A 20894-nucleotide genomic window follows, 5' to 3' on the forward strand; every position below is an offset into this window, starting at 1 on the left:
CCTGAGGCAACTTCCTTCCTACATCTCTACCGGTTCGCTGGATTTCTACCCATCTAAAGCAGAACAAGAGATTTCGTGGATTGCTGTTCGCTATGCGTGTGGTCAATACTATTCAGGGCAGCCGCATACACTGTCAAACTATAAATGACTTATGTTACTGTTACAGTAATACGGGCTTGTGACAATTATGGGCCGTACTTCCTCCTCAGGAATGCCACCTTTATACCAGTGTATGCATACTCCGATATTTCATACTTCATGAACTTCATATTTTATTTTCCCTTATCACATTTCTTGTTTTTGTTGTTGTCGTTTACCCGAGAGGTAACTATCAAAAACGAGCGAAACGCGATCGTCGAACTGAATGCGAAAAACGAGAATTCAGAAGGTTTTGTCTCCGATGGAAGTATTGCGAGAACTCTTAAATTGCGAGTGACTAAATGATATAGTTTGCAAGAGGGAAAAGCGAATTCAGACAGTTTCGTTTTTTGAAAGAAACAGGAGTATTTTTTTAAATTTGTAGTCAACAAAAGTATCCAAGGGTTTGCAGGAGTAAAACGCAGAGCCTCGCGAGAGCCTCATGGACTTTGTATCCTTACTCCAAATGACCAAGCTGACCACTGTTGGCTGTGCCGATTACGCCGCTCTTTGACGAACAAAATAATCAAATTTTAATTTCATTTTCTAGTACACTCAAAGAACTCGCAAGTAACGCACACGAAAACGTGATAGACTGAGGCTGCTTAAGATGAGACGTGTTCTGTAATATATTGTGCTTTTCCTTTTGCTGTTCATGTTGTAAGTGCGTTTGCCTGGTTTGCTCAATAAACCACATTTCCCACTACATGGTGATTATTTTTCTTCCCTGCTGCGCGAGCTGCACATTCCTGCATTTACTCCCAAAATAAATAACTTCAAGCTTGTGATAAGACTTCCAGATTTATAGTGCATTGATGCCAGCAATTTGACATCAAGACCAAACATAATAATGGTGGAACAATACTCCAACAGCGCGATAGACCATACCAGCAGCGAAGGCTCCTTTGCGTGCCGGAGGTCGAGCCGATCGAGGTCGGGACGCCAGCGCCATCGCTGCCAAGCATGAATGACGGCGCGCTTTTCAGTCCTGGTTGGCGTCACTTCGCCTCGTTGGTGTCAGCATATGCTTCCTAAGTTAGGCGATTTCCTTGATCTCACACATGCCTGCGATCTGTGATATGCTTTTCTATCATATCGTTCTGTAATTCTACGTTATCAGGGGAACTATGCGTACCCTTTCACTAGTGTCACGCGTTACTAGCAATACCTATGTGCGTGAGCAACTTCATAATATGTGGTGGATTTTAATAATTTAAAGCGTGGGTTTTGTAGACTCGCGTACTTAGTGCGTGCAGGAATCCATCATTCACTTCTTATAAAAATTAGTTCTATGACCCACAAATATCTCCTGATATATTATATTGCATACTTGCAGTATTTTGAAACTAAATTAATTATGTACACACCATGCTTTGTGTGACTGACTCGCATGTCTGTGCCTTTTTCCAGGAAGCATAGCTCTGCAAGATAGTGCGATGTGCACAAGCAAGTGCCACATATTTTTATGGTGATGACATGGATACAGCTAAGGACTACCCTTTCATACTTTTTATGGTATTGGGCAACACAGTGAATGTGTCTTTCTTTTTTTTGACCACTTCTTGCATGCTTTCGGCTTGGTGGTGCATCTTCTACGTATATCTTTTCGCGCTCCAAGACCACTCTCGCAAAGGTAAAACAGAAAAAAAAGGAAAGAAAAACAGCAAACAAGCGGTTTAGCTTTTGGCGTCAGGCTCAGCGCTCCCCTTGAGGTTGTAGAAGCGGACCGGGAGACCGGGCTGTTTCAGACATAATTAGCAGAGGTTTGGGTGTTTTTTTCTTATGCATGCTGCTTTCCTGTTAAGTAATACACTACATTTGTGTGCTTGACATTGTTCATGAAGCTCTTTTAATATACAGCAATCACAGAGCCAGGGTATGAGATATGGCTCGAGGCTGCGCAGAACACTACATGATGGAGGATATTGCCATGCGACATGAACAGGTGAGTTTTCCTCTCTTTTTCCTTTTTTTTTGTCTCAAGCATTGGGAAAAAATGTGTGTGACTAGAGGGTAAACAGTGTGTGTGCAAATAAAGTACATACAAATTTGCATAGCACCACCTGCACACAACTGTACACCGAAAACCATGGCGGCGTCAGTATAGCCCATTTCAAATGCATGAAGTCAAAGCTTGCGTCCCTCTGTTAATTTCGTTACTCCCAGTCTACATTTGTCAATTTTGCTGCAATTTTTATGTTTTTAGTAGCATATTACTATGAAGCAAAATTATATGTTCATAAAAGTGGATAGTTCTTAAGTTAGGTCCTATTAAAGTTGCTGATGCCACGGAACAAAAATAAAGGAGTTCAGAGCCTACCACACCCCTTCCATGCGGCCTGGCTCACCTGGTTGTCAGCACATATACACAGTGCAATCTGAAACCAGTTTACATATAATGTCGTTATAAGTACAAGGTATATCTAAACAGGTATCGTAACTCCCATAGCCCCCTGCGTCTTCGGAATGACGCCATGATGGAGACGGTCAGCACCATCCATCCGTTGCGCGGACTACTACTCTTGTAAATAAATGACGTTGCCGAGGACGTCAGCAGTATAAATAAGAAGCAGTGCATAATCAGCCGTGGCTCGTTTACATTCGCGCACTTCGTTTGCGTTCTATTCCCTTTTCCTTTTCTTGACCGAACCATAAGAATCACCCAGGCCAACAATACCAGACGAGAATAGTCATACCAGGTTTAATGACACATATCAATTTCAAATACATACAGTTAACACCGATTTTGAGAACTCCAAACAGAAGGGCATCGTGATGACCACACAGAAATTAGGAAGGTTCACTAAACGTCCATTTCTCACGTAGCGCTATTTGTGCACGTAGTGATTAGGCGTTTGCACTTCTTCCATGAGTGGCAATAATGAGCTCATTGCAAGGAAAAAAAAAAGTGACATCGTTGGTGCACAGCTGATTCCTGCTAGCACTCACACCATCATGGCCGATCGCGCCATGACGGAATCTTTCTTCTTTTCTTTTTTTGTCGAGGGGGAACAACTACTTTATTTTGGCTTTGGAGAGTGGTGAGCTTCATCGCCACAGGTGATACTTTACCCCATTGCTGGCGGGAAAGTGGGGAATAAAATAACGAGCCCCTTCACAATAACGATCGAAGTCCGATGGTGTCCAGAAATGTCAGAAGAGCTTTGAGCGCAGAGCGTTGCTGGGCTGGATTAGGTCAGGGACCAAGCAATTTCGATAGGGAGAAAGGGAGAGAGTCGAGCTGACGAAGAGACTCGGAGAGTGTGGTTCGGGAAGGTTGGTGGTGGGAGCAATGAAGAAGAATATGCTCCAGATCCTCAAGAACACCACAGTGGCAGCAGGTGGGAGAGTCAAGTTGTCTCAAGCGGTAACGCCACTGAAGCGAGGGGGCAGCAACAGGGGCTGCATTGTATTCATCTGTTTAAAAGTGTTAACCTTGGTCTACAGCTCCGAGATGTGAACGTCGCTTCGTGTTTAACCCAAAAAGTGTACGAACTCCGTATTAGAAAGCACGGACACGCGGCATGGATACAGAGATGTACGGATAAACACGCCCACTGTGACACATGCGCAGGAGAGCAGCATAGGGAAACTTACTCGGGTCGTAAATGGTTTCGTATATGTGCACCAGTGGGGCAACATATAGTTTTTGTCTACATTGAATACACACGCACGCCATGCCCATGTTGTGAAGTTTTTTTCTCTGTTTACGATCGTACCTCTACTACCAACGCCCAGAATCGCTCGAGCCACATGATGATAGCCTTGCCGATGGGTCTAATTTGGTATTCTAGCTTATTTTCGCTACCAGTTTGGATATGCCTTGGACATTGCCTGTAATAACATTAGGACTGAACCGGTATGAACCGTTTTTTTTTGTGTCCAGAGTTGTTTTCCTAGTGCTGGTACGAAAACCGGAACGTAAAATTTCCGGTTTGGCAAGTTGACTGCTAGTGTAATGCTATCTGTGTCTTCATCGCATTGCCCATCGTGAATAAGTACGCTGACCAACATGCCTCACAACATCTTTTCCGTTGTATATAAGCTTTCGTCCTAACTGTGCCAACTATCTCGCAGTGCTACTCTTTTTACAGACTCCTACTCCTGCAGGATAGAACATGTGTTATACGAACCCCTTATTTTGTATGTTCAAGCACTGTTTTTTTTAGCTCCACGTAGCTGACGAGATCTGAGTATGTAGCCCTCCAGTGCCGGTACAGGAATGCCTGAGTTCTAAATTTCATCGTTCATGTCACACTATTAGTTTGTTTTATTGTATTACGTGTGAAGTCCAACCGTACATGTATCGGGACGGTTTGAAAAATTTTACAGAGAGAAGTGACAAGGACAGTGTGGTCACTTAAGGAACTCCATGGACAGAAAGTGACTGCAAAGCCCTGCCATCAGATGGCAAATGACGGGGATCTTCTTGATGCGAGCATTGACTCTCCGCAAATTGTCTGCTGTCACGAGTATGTATATTTTCTCATTACGCACACTGTGAAAACACTGATCTATTTATTTTATTTTGTGGATAGCACGCACTTGTTTAAAGAGCCTTGAGATGTCCCTCGTTTTCATTTCTTTTTCTGACTGGCTGTGTTGTTTCTAACACAAACAAAATGATTTTTTTTGCAAAAGAATGGCAGGTATAAGTGACTTGCACAGCGCGGGTCAGGCCTCCGTTTGACACAAGTTTCATAAAGCCTCCCACTCTTAGAGCCCATCAGAGAACCAGGGTATAAGCAGCGTGTGAGCTGAAAAGTACTTAACAAAATATAAACTAGCGGGGCCACATTATGACATCATGCAGCTGGCTGTCCGAGGCTGTTCTCTCCAACTATTTTTGGACGACACGCTTGCAAAGAAAACATATTTTGCATGATATCTCTCGAGGGATTGTTTCACGGATGAAACCGGGTTTGCAGTCACATTAAATGCCACCGCATCGCTCCTTTTAACCCGTACCCATTATTTATAGGGCTTGATGTTTGTTTACATTTTTCAGCATTTGTTTTCTTTGCGGGGAGGGGCTGGGGAAGTGCAGGTTATTTTCGCATTGAATGGGGTGCACACTTTTTTGAAGTACCTAATATGCTTCTTTCGACACTTTCTAAGCACGTTTTATGCTTTGTACAGTTCCTCCAGTCTCCCATTCGTTCTAGTGTCTAGAAACCGGTTAAGCCTCGTTATTGCTAATTTGCATTGCGGGTCAACAGGGTATACTCTGACATGTCAGTTCCTAATTATAAAATATTGACTTGCTATTCTTGATCGGTGCAGTTGATTTTTTTCCCTTTTAGATGCTTTTGCAACATGTGCAACACCGCATGTGCCAAAGGTCTGGCCTAAAGACAGTGATTAAGTTGGCTGGATTTTTAAAGATGTCCTTTTATATCTTTATTTTATTTATTTATGACAAAAACCTTAAATGCCATCCTGGGGCGATACATGAGGGGGATGTATAGATATACATACAAACTTAATGAAGACTTACTCTGGCATTCAAGAAATCCAAGAAAATTGTGACGAAATTACGCGAAATTTGTGATGGAAAATGGAATGGAAATTTGCGAAACCTGACACGAGTGCGTGACATCAAGTAGGAACTGTGACAACGAATGGGCTCTACTTTACAGGAATGATTTAGCCTCGGTGAGCTGTAGTTAGCAGGACGTATGAAATGAGCGCGAATGGAAGAAGCATGGTAGAGCTTGTGAAAGAGATATAAGCCGGAACATTTCCTACGTGATGAGAGTAAAGGCAGGCCATGGGATACCTTAAAGGGACTGTCGCATCCGGAACCGTGGTTACGAATCCAATACCAATGTGTTCGGTACACTACCACGAGCTATTTGCCAAATTTTCTCCTTCCAAAACGGACCGGGTGATGAGGAATCGAATTTAAAAGATCCGGTTTCGTTTTGATCCTCGAAAGCGCCAGCGCCAACAACATCGCGTGACGCAAGGTTGAATCTGGCTAATCCGCTGTGAAGGACGCTGTCGTCTGCCGCCAAGTCTGGGGCTGCTTTGTTTTTTTCCGGCACGTCGCCCGTATTCACATGTGACACTTTCTAGTGACTCGGATACTATCGCTACGCTTGCATCCTTCGCGTGGGATGTCGTTTGGAAACCGACGCAGCGTTCCCGACTCCAGGAAAACTTCCTTCGAAAACCTCGATGTTTGATTTCGCACGCCAAGGATACAGCTACAGCCAGACCCCAGACGAAGCGAAAGTTGGAAGCAGCTACATCACTAGCGGGTATCCAGATGAAGCAAGGAGTGTTCATGCTGTCCGTGTATGCTCCTCGCATTTCACCGATAATGTGTACCTGGATGAGAACATCATGGAAGTGCAACTTGGATTGACACAAAAAAGGAACGAATTGAAACTTGACGCCGTTCCGACAGTGTTCCACGAACAAAGCGAGCCAGCAACTTCGACAGTAAGTCACAATGTCGATGTAGTTTCCCAATCGGGTCTGTCACTCTTGCGCGTGAGTAACTTAGCAGCAAAAGACGAAATCGGTACAACGTAAGGTATCTCCTAACCTATGATTAATAACTAGATAAATAAAATACAATAAACAAGTTCAAGTGATGTCATTCATATGAACGTGATTGACTTTTCTCGTTGTCGGACGCGTTATCATGAAACTTTCACTGTTACTGAACCTGTGACTTTTGTGGAATGTGGTAGACATGATTGGTTTTCATGTGTATTACAGCTGCAGGCAGTTCGACAGGGTCAAGCGCAAGTAGTACGTATATTACTTAAATACATATAATGTGTTTACAATTTTTGGACACAGAACAATTCGCAAACTATGAACCGCGATCACTAAAAGGAAGAACTGACGCTGTTTGTGTGCTGGTGTTAGAAACAGGCACTATACAAACAGTACCTCTGTCCGTAACATAAGCGCCATAACCCACTTCCCAGTTACCTTTTATCTCTCTGTTTGTGTGCTGTAGGGCGGCGGTTTTTGCGGTTGTCGTAGCCAACTTGAGGTGCACTTTTGACGTTCTGTGTTATAGAAGGACCAGGTGCTGCTGATCAAGTCCCATCCATCCATGAAACGGCATCAAACAATGCACGTGTGTGCACGGCAATTTTGCTGAGAGACCTGGTTTTTACACTAATGCCTTTACGACGCCTCTGACAAATTAGGATCTTCCAGAACAGTGCTTTCTTCATCCAAGTTCAAGAAGTAAAGAGAATGACTTCATGGCTTCTACTGACATCTCACAGCTACATGCCAAGACAAAATAACTTGACAGCAGGAAATGAAAAGAAAAAAAAAAGGTCCGTTTCAGGTCCACCCAAATCTTTGTGCAGAGGCTGACAACAACAACGCTATTGTGAGATGATGATGCTGATGCAGCGTTGAGGTTAAGCCCTTGTTTCCTTTTTTGCAATGCTATACATTACTGCTGGTTAAATGTAAAATGATGCACCTACCTCCAGACATTAAAGGGGCTACCAGAGATGTAGTGTCAATTCAACAGAAAACCTGCATGTTCTACGAGGCACTGTCACATAAGCATTGGCCAAATTTGCTGTCCTGTGAGCTTTGATAGGATATGCCGTAGATAGTAAGAGGCCTCTTACTGTAAAAGGGAGGTGCATTAATCGAGTAGTGGGGTCTGAGGCATGAGGGCCATTTCAGGATGTACTAACCCTTCTAAAATTTTACACTTGGTTATGCCCAGAGATCGATCCAGATCCCCCCCAACACCCCGAGTTTTTTTCCTGTGTACCACTGTTATAATGAAACCGTCCAATTTACTGTCCAATCGTCCCGTTTTCATTGCAATTGAAGTACTTACAAAACTGTTTATTTTATTTTTTATTTTTGTGAGTCCCCGCTTCAGATCCCAAGGGACATTGCCAGTGTGGTGCACGCTGATAACAGTCTGTGCATAGCAAATAATAAATATCTGTGCATGAAGAGTTGGATGTGGACTTGTGCAATGGCTCTTGAATGGACAACACTCAGTCAACACAAAGATTTATTCACATTTGCGTAACTTATTGCCTGTCATTATAATAATTATTATAATACATAGACAAGAGGTAATGCTCTGCCAAGGATCTCTGAAGTTACAGTCTTGAAAGCTGTTTTCAAGACAGTGGTGCTAAAAAATTGGATCAATGGCAGGTATCAAAATTTGTTTTGCTGTATCAAGGCAGAACAATCTTCCGTGGGAATGACAAATTTTGGACATTCCCAGACAGATGTATCACTTACTATGATAATGAGGTGTAACTGTACCATTAGTGAGTTATGAAACGTTACCTGAAATTATTTGACTTGTTATATCCCTCACATGCTATAATACTGCCAACGATAAGAAGCATTACACTATCATTAAAAGTATAACTGTCACTTATGGTCAGGTAGTTTATTGCTCCTGCCTATTCCTTTGCACTTCTCGGGATTACTGTGGTAACACAGATTCTGTTTCACACTTCTCAATTGGAAACTACGCAAGTCTATTATGGTGTAGGTGTGAACAGGAAATGAGGCACACTAAAGATGATAGTCCTGATAGGACCAGGATGGAAAAACGTTGGCGAATCATGCGGACGACACACCCAGGTATCTGTCGTCTGTTTTTCGGTCCAAGGAATCTCCAAACTCAGCTTGTAAACACACAATAAGCAGTGAACCTGACGTAGCTGTAAAAAGAAAGGACACTTTCCTAAACACGTAGCATAGTTAATTTCCTGACAATCATTCTAATTCTAACCCGGCCCTTGAGTTGCACAGTTGGTTAGAGCCTTCGTAACTTTCATGGGGCATTCGTCGTGTGTGCAAACAACGACGACAACTACGAAAATAAGGATTGCTCGACGTGCCTATCTATCGTGGGCACAGTAGGCGAAGACTGTGATCGTCGCTGCAATACTGCGGTAGATACACCACTAGAAGTTCTGGCCGATGACAGGGAGCTGGGAACAAAGTGTGATGCGTGCGTGTGGTGCGTGCCGTCATTGCACAACTCTACCACTTCACCAGCACTGCAGCATATAGGTACTCATCCAGTTCCTGAGGAACACAGACGCCGCACAAACACTTGGATTGTTTCCTGCGTCGTAGTGTGAATGTCACGGGATTAAGTATTGAGCACTCCGATCATGAACGTACCTAAAGCAGTGGTCCTGAGGCTCGTTCTGTTGCGCTAACGCAGCTGCGGCACGTACATCACCAGCGACTTGCAGAATAAGCGGATCCGTCGAATATGGGCCGTCATCAAACATGTATATTCGTCACGGGAGCTATTACTAAAGGCATTTGAACAGCACGATTCGCCACTTCCGCGTTCCGAGTCCGCCATCTCCGTATGTGCCTTCGCCTTCGTCTCCCTGACCTTGCTCATGCGAGCTGCAAGCCGCGGGGACTCCTCTGGCTCGCCGCGTTCTTATTGGTCAGATTCCATGTGACGTTGCTAAAGATTCTCAGCAGGGAGTTCCGCTTGACGCCCGCTTCCGTCGTCTGCTGTAGCGCCGCTTACACACGAATTATGCAAAAAGTATTCCGTCGATCGGAACGGGACTTTCGGAGTCATGGTCAGTGAAGGACGGGGAATCTCATTTCACTGTGGTTTCGGAATCGATCTGTGGTCGATGCGACTGTCCCTTTAAGAGAAGTGATGCTAGAAGGGTAAGAGTAACTGGAAATGATAAACCTGATGGCGCGATTCTGAACAGGTTCTGGAAGACTGATGCGATTAGCATGATGAGGGTCCCAGATGCTGGATGCGTATTCTAGTTTGGCCCGAACTAATGTCTGATACTCAAGACACCTGACAGCGGCTGGAGCTGATTTTAGAGTACGACGAAGAAACCCTAACGTACGATTTGCGTCATTAACAATAGCTTGGATATGGTCAGACCAAGCGAGGCTACAAGATAGGTTAAGGGCCCTATATGATGTATATATGTGCAACAAAGGACATGTGTTTGTATCAATTGACACTTTGTTTCTGTTCAGTAACTATTCGTGGCATAACAACTTCGTACAGCATTCGGAGTCCATAACACCTGTGGCTAACGGAATCCGCACAGCTAGTGGAGTCCATATCACATATGGTCTGTGGACACCACACAGCATGCGGGGTCCGCATGACTTATGGATTACCTGTGGTCTGCGAACTCCGTAGAGTGTACAGTCTCCACGGTCCAATAATTCTGTACACCTCCTGTACGGTGAAACTTCTTATAGATTTTTCTAATAGGGTTGCCTTCACTTATATAGACCTCTAAGTTGTATAATTGTGTGTAAAAGTTTGTAGGTGTAATGAAATACACCTACCTCTCAGGGTGTATTTCACAACACTTGTGCGGCTTGTTGGTCTACACTAGTAATTTGACGAAACCCTAACTGATTCAATTTTTTGTGTAAATCCACACCCTTCAGGGGACAGTCTGGGAAAGCCAGAAGTTGATTTTGTCCAACTGCCTCGCAGGCTTACATGCTGTAGAAAGTTTCAGCTCACAAAAGGGCGCGGTTTTCGAGACTCCGAGTAAAAACTACCCCTCTGACGACATCCGGTTTAGTTTTTCTCCTTGCCCCAGGAATCCACTATGTACGTCATTCGTCACGTGAACATGACGTCCCCAATGCACCCAGAGGGGCGCAAGACTGCGCCGTTGCTGGGAATACAGAGGAGTGCTTTTTTCTATGAGTGTACTGAACGTGTACTGAACGTCGTTTTTGAGTTTGAGTTTGATTATTGAAAGCTACAGAACGTCGTCATACCCGTGTTTACATTGACTCTACTCTGCATTTTACTGCGCATAATATGTGACTGCTACTCAAAAGCGTCACAATGGGCAAATGCTAGCACGCGAAAACCAACTATCGCTCAAACAGGCATGCGCAAGTCACGTGCGGCTTTGCTCTTATGCATGTCACGCGAGAGCTCGCTGCGGCTTTTACTCAGGGCGGCATATAAAAAAATCGATTATAAGTTACTCGATATGATTTCGTTTGAAATATTTTGCACGGTTGTTGTGAGGAGTATTAAAAATCATAAGACGATGTTTCCCAGACCCATGCTTTCGACCGGACTGTTACTTTAAGCAATGGCGTAACGCGTTCAGCTTTGTTTCCATTGTGAGTGTATATATCATGCATATCAGCCAAAGTAACCGCATAACAGGAACATGTAATGCATTGTGTTCTCCCAATAAAGCAATTCCGAACTGGTGCCATATTGGGCCAATATACGTTCTGATATGCAGATAAGGATAAACGCGCTTAAATTTAGAGACAAATTTGAAACATCACATAAGTGGGATGACGAACCACTCACTTAGAACGGCATATCCTTTCTAAAACAGATACGAAGGCAGAAAAATAGGCCATGTCAAGTTGCCGGTGCTGACAGAGAGTCGAACCGAAACGTTTAACGGTCCTGTTCGGGTTTAGGTTCGGCGATAAGGGTTCGGATCTGGTTCAGGTCCAGAAGGCAATTATAATGGTTCAAACCGGTTCTTTCCAAACGGTTCGGTTCCCGAACCGGTTCAGGAACGACGGGTGCGAATGAACAGGCAGGTTAAAAGAAGCTTCTGTGTGTGTGTGTGTTACAGTGTTTGAAGTGGGCAGGAAGGCGTCAGTGGTCATGCAGGATTTTGAAAGAGTTTGTGCGACATCAAAGACAAGATTAGTAGCGGTTACAAGAAGAGCATACCCATGAATTACTGGTTCGGGTTGACTTTCCCCGCACGTAGCTCGGGCCGCGGAATCTCACCAGGAATATCTGTCAACGAAGCTTGCTACCTTGGCCTTAGTCATTTAAGTAATTGAAATTATTCGTTACCAGTCAGGATCGCGAATATGCGTTAATCAAATAACGACGCTTCATGGTATGTAGTTGGATTGGAATAGTGCGATCGTGAGCTCGGGGACTTTATGTGTAAAGGGCACGTTATTTTGTCAGCACTGACCGCCGCCGTGGTCGGCGTTAGCGTGAAGTGTCTGTGAAACAAAGACAAAGCAAGTGTAAACAGAGAGTTCGACTCATTTTAGACCCACTGGCGAGTTTTAGATACTGTGTCAGTACGGTCGTTTTTGCTTCTTTTATTTTAAATCCACAAAGAAAGCCAACTTGGCATGTTCTTTTCATTCTGACCAGCATGAGTGTGGCAGGTGCTTTACTTTCTAGTACCCTAGGCAGGCGGCAAACTTAATGCTTTAAACGGAATGACAGTAACTTCACCTCCTGAGCAACCATCGTCTTGAATGACTGCGTTTTTTTTCAACAAGCCAGGAGAGAACGACGCCACACAAGATTATAGTTGGTGATGAGGTGAACTTACCGCCGTTCCGTTTCATTAAGTGTGGCTAGCGTATAAGGGGCTTATGTAAGTTCACACGCGCACACGTTGGGAATTATGCTGCAGCGTTGTATACACGAATACGTGCTAGAGCTGAGCTCAGGTAGTTTGCTTTCGCAATGCATTACGTGCAAGAGAACAGAAGAAGAAAAAGAAAAAAACGAAGGGGAGAATATTTGAAAGACCGAAGGTCGCACAGCCGACGACATATATGTCGGTTGGTCCGCGTATTGGTATTTATATACAGGATGCCTGCGATAACGGTAGAGATTATCTCGAAGACATAGCGCTGTCAAAGAAAAACTGACAGGTTTTTGTTGCAAACGGACTGATCTTGAAATGCAGCGCCAGGACACCCTGTGTATAGCTGATTCTGACTAGTATATTATTATAATATGTCACTTAATGACTACTACCCAAAACTGTCCCTAATGTCCTGTTGACCTTTAATTCTTATATATATTTATGTGTATGTCTTAGACGTTAGTAGTCCAGGCACTTTTCAGTTACTATCTGTTGCTATTTCGTGACTCGAGAAGATCCAAATCATTGTTGCAGGGCACGACTTTTTCGGCAAGAAAGACGATGTCTACGAAGCTAATAAATGAAGAAAAAATACGAAAAATAGTTTTTGTGTTCATGCACAACATCCAAAGTTTCGCACTTAATTCCGTGTGAACCGTTATTTGAACCGGAAACCGGTATTTTTTACCGGTTTAGTTCCGGTTCAGCTCCAAGATGGCGTCGACTCTTTCGGTTCGGTTCAGTTCTGGTTCGGCCAAAAATAACGGTTAATAATGGTTTTCGGTAAGGGTTCGGGTTCGGTTCGACTCTCTGGGTGCTGAGTAAATCAAAGAGTGATATGAATATGAATATATAATAAATATATGAATATGAATATTTTTGTAACCTGAAGAAATGCAGTCTCGTGCACGAATGTCTTGTTACCATGTGTAAATAAGTAAGTTGCTCCTTCCGTTTATATCACTCTTAGAAAACAGATACTATATACATTGTCTGTCTTGCGAGCGTCTGCAAATTCGGTAGCCCTGCTCGCATTCCAGTCAAAACGAAGGGTGAGGCGTCTAAGTTTAATTTGATTATATATATATACACACAAAAAAAAAAGAACCTGAAGTGACTAATTGCTTGGTGTATCAACTCACCATCAAGATAACGTTTCTGTTTCTTACTGGTTTTGGTATGGAGGGAAAAACAAGACTCGTGTTGCACGACATTGTTAAACGTTTTACGATAAGGCAAAACACCCTTAAACCATTACACCCTAAGAACACCCTTAAAGGGGTTCTGAAACCACTTCCAAACTTTTGAAGAAATCAGCTTGTACATATTGATCTACAGGGTGTCCCAGGAAACGTGTCATTGAATGTTTACAAAAGCTACACGACCTAGAATCATGCGGTCAACTAGGTTTTTGGTACTCCTGACGTGTATGTCATGCAACGTAAGTTTAATTATGTAAATTTCTGCACACTGAACTCGGAAATTTACCAAGCAAAGGTCACTTTTTTACCCCACCAACGTGAAGAGCGCACCGAATTTTTGACAGGGATATTCAGGAGCTATCGTATCGGAAAAAATAGCCGAAAATCATGCTCTACGGAGCTCCCAGGGGATAGTACGCGACGAAGTTTTCAGCGCAATCGTTGTCAGTCCGACAAACGAAGGAAGGAAACCCAGCCCACACGGACACGGTAGAAAGAGATAACACAGACATGGCTTATCGAGTCCAGCTTCGGCTGGGACCATACCTTCCCTCTCCCAATTTCAGGAACTGTCACGTTTTCTACTAGTATCACTCTTTCTGGGCTAGTTTTCCAACCTCGGACTGACAGCGATTGCGCTCAAAAAGTCGTCACGCGTATGCTCAAGTGCTCCGAGAAGCATGATGTTCGGCTATTTCTCCCGATAGGATAGATACTGAATATCACTGTCAATTATCATGACTTTGAGCAAATTCGGCACGCTCTTCACGTTGGCGGGGTAAAAAAGTGACCTTCGCTTGGCAAATCTCCGAATTCATTGCGCAAAAAGTTACATACCGAAACTTACGTTACATGACATGAGAAACCTACTGAGAAGAAATGCCATTGAGCGCATGACTCTAGGTGGTGTAGTTTCTTTATTAGAACTCAATGACACGTTTTCTGGGACACCCTGTATGTGTACCGAACAATACACACCCAAACGTATGTCTGCTATCCCGCGTTACCAAGTTATTACAATCCAAAGGTCGCTCGCTGAGCGAACTCCTCCATCACTCTTATCTCTTACAGGGAGATTTCGGGGCAATCCGAAACTACTATAATGACTGTGTAAATAAGCTCGATACATTCTTCTGGAGTGATAAAGTTGGTTTGGCAGTCGGTGACTCGGTAGTTCCCAAAAGAGCTGCGAAGCTCAAAACGAAACCGAAGGCTCTGAAGGTTTCCTCTCCTACCTATTGTACCATCCTTGACGTCACCGGTAGTCTCGTGCGAGCCACCGGCTGTTTTTCGGGCACGCGCTTCGTAACTTCTTCGTGCCACATGGATGGCGAGTCATCTGCTTCCTCGATTTCGTTCTAAAGTATTCGCCAGCGGTAAAAGCAAAGCATACAGAAAGCCGTACACGAGAAATACCGATGAGGTGAAGCCCAGTGTTGCTGGACTGCTTTTTCGTGGAGGAGCGCCTAATCGTTCAAAGGAAATATTCCTTTTCTAATTATCTGCACCACTTGGGGATGAGAAATTGTATTTACTGAAATATCATACGGTACCGATTGATGTCGCATTGTTACCTCAACACGTTTTTGGTGCGGAGTCTTCCTTTAACCTCGCCGACCGTTTTCGGAATGACGTCTCATGTTTGAGACAGGAAGCGCATTATTTTCCGTTTCCATGACAACGTAAGCTGTTGTAAACCGGGAGACCGCCGCCGGACCGGGTTCGGCACGGTGACCCTCGGGAACTTCGGGCAAGGGCGCACACCAAAAACGTCACTTCCTGTTCGTCTGCCAATGTCTCTCAGTGTTATTTGGCGCCACCGTCGACGGTGGCTTGAAAAAAAGAAAAAAGACATTTTAAAAACTCAACAGTAACAAAATCGTTCAAGTGATGAATATGGGACTTCGCGTGTCGGCTACATGGTCTATAACGTATGAAACTATGCCATGCATTTAGTGGGTTGCATTTGGTTTCTCAGCCTCTTTAAGACAACATGTAGATGTGCACCGAATTCACACCCATCTCTGAGAGGATCAGCTTCGAAGGGGTGCAATATAGGTTTGATCTGGGTGTATATATCAAAATACACCCTTCTTACACTAGCATAGGTGTAAAAAAATTAGTGTGTGTGGCTAAAAGAGCATGCCAGGGCTGCTCCTTCGGGCCACGGACTCCTTGATGAGCGAGCTATCATCAATTCGTCTAGTTGTTTTCATCCCGAGACTACATTGTAAGCCGAATAACTTCACTTTTCGGCGGAATAGGTAGCTTCCTCGCGTTTCTTGGTTGATGTGTGGCCACTCACCGATATTACGTTGATCACGTGAAAGTTGTCCTTCAGATTGATCCTGACCGCACCTTCTGTAGCTCCTACCGCTTTGATGAATTCTCCCGGCTGACCGTCGCAGGTGTAGTAAAGATTCCCACCTCGCACCTCGAAGATTAGGTCAAATGTCCGCTGAAAATGATTATAAACAAATGGAAGAATGGATATACGATAATTGGCCGTTGTTGCAATTTGATGTCCCTAACCACCACTGCACGTTGTCGTTGTGACAGTGTGAACAGCTTGCCATCTACAGCACCATCCCTGCCTTGCACATAGGTAATCGAAATCGAGAGGCGAATCTGGAACTGAGACTCCATATCAATATGCAGTCTCAGCAAACATCACCTCTCAACACAGTAGAAGGTTAACAGCACCTTCGGCCATGATTCCGACCTTGACCTTCACTGAAATCTAGGGTGCTTTCCTTTCCCAAGCAGCACAATGTACTGAAAGTCGAGTGCAATAGGGGTGGACGGGTAGGTGGAATACCTTGAACAGACTCTTGAAACTAAGGAACATTGATAAGACACATACCGTCCACCCCTATTGCACTCGACTTTCAGTACATTGTGCTGCTTGGGATTACAACATATGTGACGTACTGACACCGGTAGGGGAACGTGAGGCACAGTGAGGCATGACCGCATGAGACAGAATGTCAGATTGCCGATATCTGCCTCAGTTGGGAACGTTAGAAAGGCGAAACTGTTATTGTGTCTGCCAAACAGCGTGACATCGTCATCAGTTCACCCAAATCAGAAAGCAATCGGAAATCGGTAAGCAAGTCGTATTGGCGGACGTATTTCGACGAGGAAAAAAAAGTTTGTCGACATTTCATTGCGGTATACTACAATAGTGACTTGAATCCTTGATGAAAGCGTAATCACTCCGAATCAGAATTAAAAGATGACATGCCCCAGGCAGCACACAATACTGGGCCCATATTGGTTCAGTGACGGCAATACGGATCAGCGTCAGCAGGGATGTCGTACCAGTTGTTTCAGGGGGCACAGAGCACCTGCAGATTTCGAAGGTACCGCGGTCCTCTGGAAGTCATCTGGCACATTTTTTGAGAAATGTGCCAGTTGATCAAACGGCACCTATCCGTCACTGGGTTTAAACTTTAGAGTGTACATTGTACTGCTTGCGGCGTACTTGTCTGAAATTTGCAATTGAAATTGGGGAGTGCAATTCTACAACATTTCGCTCTTTGTGCTGTCACACGGATTTACAGCTTGCAGCTGCTGGCAGCTCAGAAAACTGACATTTCGTGCTGCGTACATGCGCAACCACCCTTTTTTTGGAGGGTGTAATCCTGTGCAGGGTGTTCACGTACACCCAAAAGGGTGTTTTTGGTCGAACAGAAAACACTCTTTTTCTGGAGGGTGTAACCTCTCCTAGAGGTGTTCCCATACACCCTTTAGGGGGTGAGTTATGACACCACCGGATTACACCTAAAAGGGAGTAAAAAAATTAAGAGTGTGGTCTCCCTTCGAATCCGCGTAAGCGGTGAAGGAAGGCAAATGGGAGCCGGTCCCTCGTACTGAAGCCAAACAATGCTATCGCCTCTCTTTATTTTGTACTTTCTGTATTTCATTTTTACTCCTGCCGCAGGATGATGCAAACAGAAAAAGAAACGAATGCAATTTCAAGAAAAGTGCAAAGTTGAGTCGGACAACGCATTGTCCAGTATTTATGAGCACAAATTAAGGAAGGCAGTAACCAATGAGAGAACAGATGTTCTGAGGCTGGAACAACATAGAAAGCACAAATGTATACAAAGTCTCAAATTGCCTAAGAAATTAACGATGAAAGACGAAAGTCACTGAAAAGGTTAGCCAGCTGTAGGATTCGAACCCACATCTTCTGGATTTCCAGTCCCGGGCTCTACCAATCAAGCTAAGCTAACACACCTCCCCAGGGACTTCCAAAGGCGCGTCATCTGAAGGGACAAACCAGCCACTCTCACACTCATCCTCCTTTCACTCTTACATTTTTGCTCACTCATACACACATTCATAGGACGAGATCGACGCAAGCGGCAACTGTTGAACATGAGAGAACTGATGTTCTGAGGCTGGAACAACATAGAAAGGACAAACGCATACAAAGCCTCAAATTGCCTAAGAAATTAGCGATGAAAGATGAAAGCCACTGAAAAGGTTAGCCAGCTGTAGGACTTGAACCACCCACATCTTCTGGATTACCGGTCCAGGGATCTACCAATTGAGCTAAGCTAACACACATCCCTAGTGACTTCCTAAAGCGCGTCATCTGAAGGGACAAACCAGCCACTCTCTCACACTCATCCTCGTTTCACTCTTACATTTTTGCTCACTCATACACACATTCATATGACGGGATCGACGCAAGCGGCAACTTTTGAACATGAGAGAACTGATGTTCTGAGGCTGGAACAACCTTGGAGTCCTTTTCAGTGACTTTCATCTTTCATCGTTAATTTCTTAGGCAATTTGAGCCTTTGTATGTATTTGTCCTTTCTATATTGTTCCAGACTGAGAACATCAGTTCTCTCTTGTTCAACAGTTGCCGCTTGCGTCGATCCCGTCGTATGAATGTGTGTATGAGTGAGCAAAAATATAAGAGTGAAAGGAGGATGAGTGTGAGAGAGTGGCCGATTTGTTCAGATTCAGTTCAGTTCAGATTCAGATGACGCGCCATCGGAAGTCCCTGGGGAGGTGTGTTAGATGAGAGCCCTGGAAGATGTTGGTTCGAGTCCTACAGCTAGCTAACCTTTTCAGTGACTTTCATCTTTCACAGTAACCAAGTTGCATTTCTTTTTTCGTTTTTGCTTATCAACTTCACTTATCTCTTGGTTCATGCTGCGCACGCAAGAGTAGAGAAAATGAAAAAAGGGCGCGAGAGACGGTGGGGTGAGAGACGGAGAAAACCGAAATGGATGCTATACTGGAGAGGGGCCCCCTTGACAACGCGGTTCGATCCTGTGTGGGCCGTGTCTTTGAATGCGCGGCCTATCAAACGGTCGCCGGGGCAGCATCGCTTGCGGTGCTGTTTCCGAGAAGATTTCTCCTACAATTGGTATTCCTTGGAGAGTATTTGGTATTCCCTGGAGACCTGAGCAAGAAGGGCACGGCATTTGTTCTTTCACGATGGACATTGATCTTCTGAGGTTGGAACACAGACGAGGACGAACACGTAGAGTTGGCAATGCGGAGTGCCTAAGAACAAATCAACGATGAAAGAAGGAAATCACTGAAAAGGCTAGCCAGCTGTAGGACTCGAAGTTCATCTTCAGGAATACCGGATTCTGTTAGCTTAGCTGAATTGGTAGAGTACGGCACCGATAATTCGGAAAATGTGGGTCCGAGTCCTGCAGCTGGCTAACCTTTTCAGTGACTTCCTTCTTTCAACTTTCATCTGATCTATGTTTTTAGGACGAGGCATTGTTGTTTTTGTAACGCAATGCACCGTGGATCAACTAAAAGAGCAACAGAAAACGAAAAGAAAAAGACGACATAAATATTATTACTGTTAGTAGTAGATATTGTACCGGATAATGCTTTAGTATTACACGGACTCATCGTTGGCGTTATCACAGAAAAACTGGCGTAATACAGGCAGCCAATATTGGTACCAGCTCCGGTGGCGCAGCGGTAACGCGTGCGCTTGGAGACTGGGAGACCGGCCCGCGGTTCGAATCCGCGGGCCGGCTGTGCCGTCTGGGGTTTTTCCTGGGTTTCCCTCAGATGTGTAATAGGCGTATGCCGGCACAGTTCCCCTGAAGTCGGCCCATGGACGCAGCTATCCTCCCCCCGAGCGGATTCCGCTCGGTCTTCCACTTCATCCTTTCCTCTCCTCCTCTCCACCACCTTTCCCTTCCCGAGAAACATGCCGCCTAATCAGGCAGGCAGACCTCTCGGGTTCCTCCCAACGACACTCCTCCTCCCTCACCAATATTGGTTCAGTAGGTAGCCTGGTTGCGCTTTTCATGTTGGACCAATATTGGCGTCCCATATGGGACGAGTATTAGCCAACCTGGCAGCTCACATTGATCCAATATTGGGCCAATTTAGGCTTGCTACCTGGAGCTGCTTGCTCGTGCTTAGCCACGTGTTGATACGTGCATCTCAATAGCTGGGTGACGGGGCACGGTGTTGCGGGAGCACATAGGGCGAACTAGAACAGTGTACTCCAGGGTTACGTATAGTACAACATAAAGTCGAGTTTTTGACAGGGGAATACCAAGCTAGTTTTCTGAGGCAATGCAAGAAAAGATCGAATTTGTTTGCGCTCCCGCCGTTCCTGGTATGGCACTGCTAAATGGGAGCGATATTGCCGACGTCTTGCCTACACCACGATGCGTTTTCGCCAGCAGACGCATGGAGCCCTGCTACACGTTCCAAGTTGGCTTTGCATCAATTAATTCGTTGTATGCTCGTATCATACTCCCCCACTTGTTGTAACACTCTGAGCGAGTCCGGGGCACACAGTTACAAGACTGTATTTTTGCAATCTGTCTGAGTACTGTAAGCGTATTTTTATTCGCGATGTACTAATTTTCGCGCATTCACTCATTTGCGAACTTCTTCACGAGTATTGAATTTCGCGATTCCAGGGCTGTCTCTTTTCGTGGACAAATACGTCGGGCTGTATGTTTGCGACTACAATTTTTTAGGGGTCGCGAAATTCCCGAAAATAATACATCGCGAATAAAAATACGTTTGCAGTATCTCTTCAAAAATAACGTTTATTTTGTATGCGTATAAAACAACATTTCTTCTAATCGGTAAAATTAACGAGACAGTTTTCTTGCCTGTACAAAAATGAGAAAAAAAAATATGACAAACTTTTTCGTCTCACTGTGCCTCACAT

The 20894-nt window shown here is 44.5% G+C and overlaps 1 protein-coding gene across 1 annotated transcript in view; it reads right to left on the bottom strand.

The window, feature by feature from the left end:
• The window catches only part of LOC135382999 (uncharacterized), a 131409-nt gene that overhangs the window by 4745 nt on the left and 105770 nt on the right, over positions 1 to 20894 (bottom strand). The window contains exon 7 of the mRNA XM_064612650.1: positions 16017 to 16169. Coding sequence (XP_064468720.1) covers positions 16017 to 16169 — 153 coding nt within the window. The remainder of the gene's footprint in view (positions 1 to 16016; positions 16170 to 20894) is intronic.

Source organism: Ornithodoros turicata, chromosome 2, assembly GCF_037126465.1.
Source record: "Ornithodoros turicata isolate Travis chromosome 2, ASM3712646v1, whole genome shotgun sequence".
In the NCBI taxonomy this organism is placed as follows: domain Eukaryota; kingdom Metazoa; phylum Arthropoda; class Arachnida; order Ixodida; family Argasidae; genus Ornithodoros; species Ornithodoros turicata.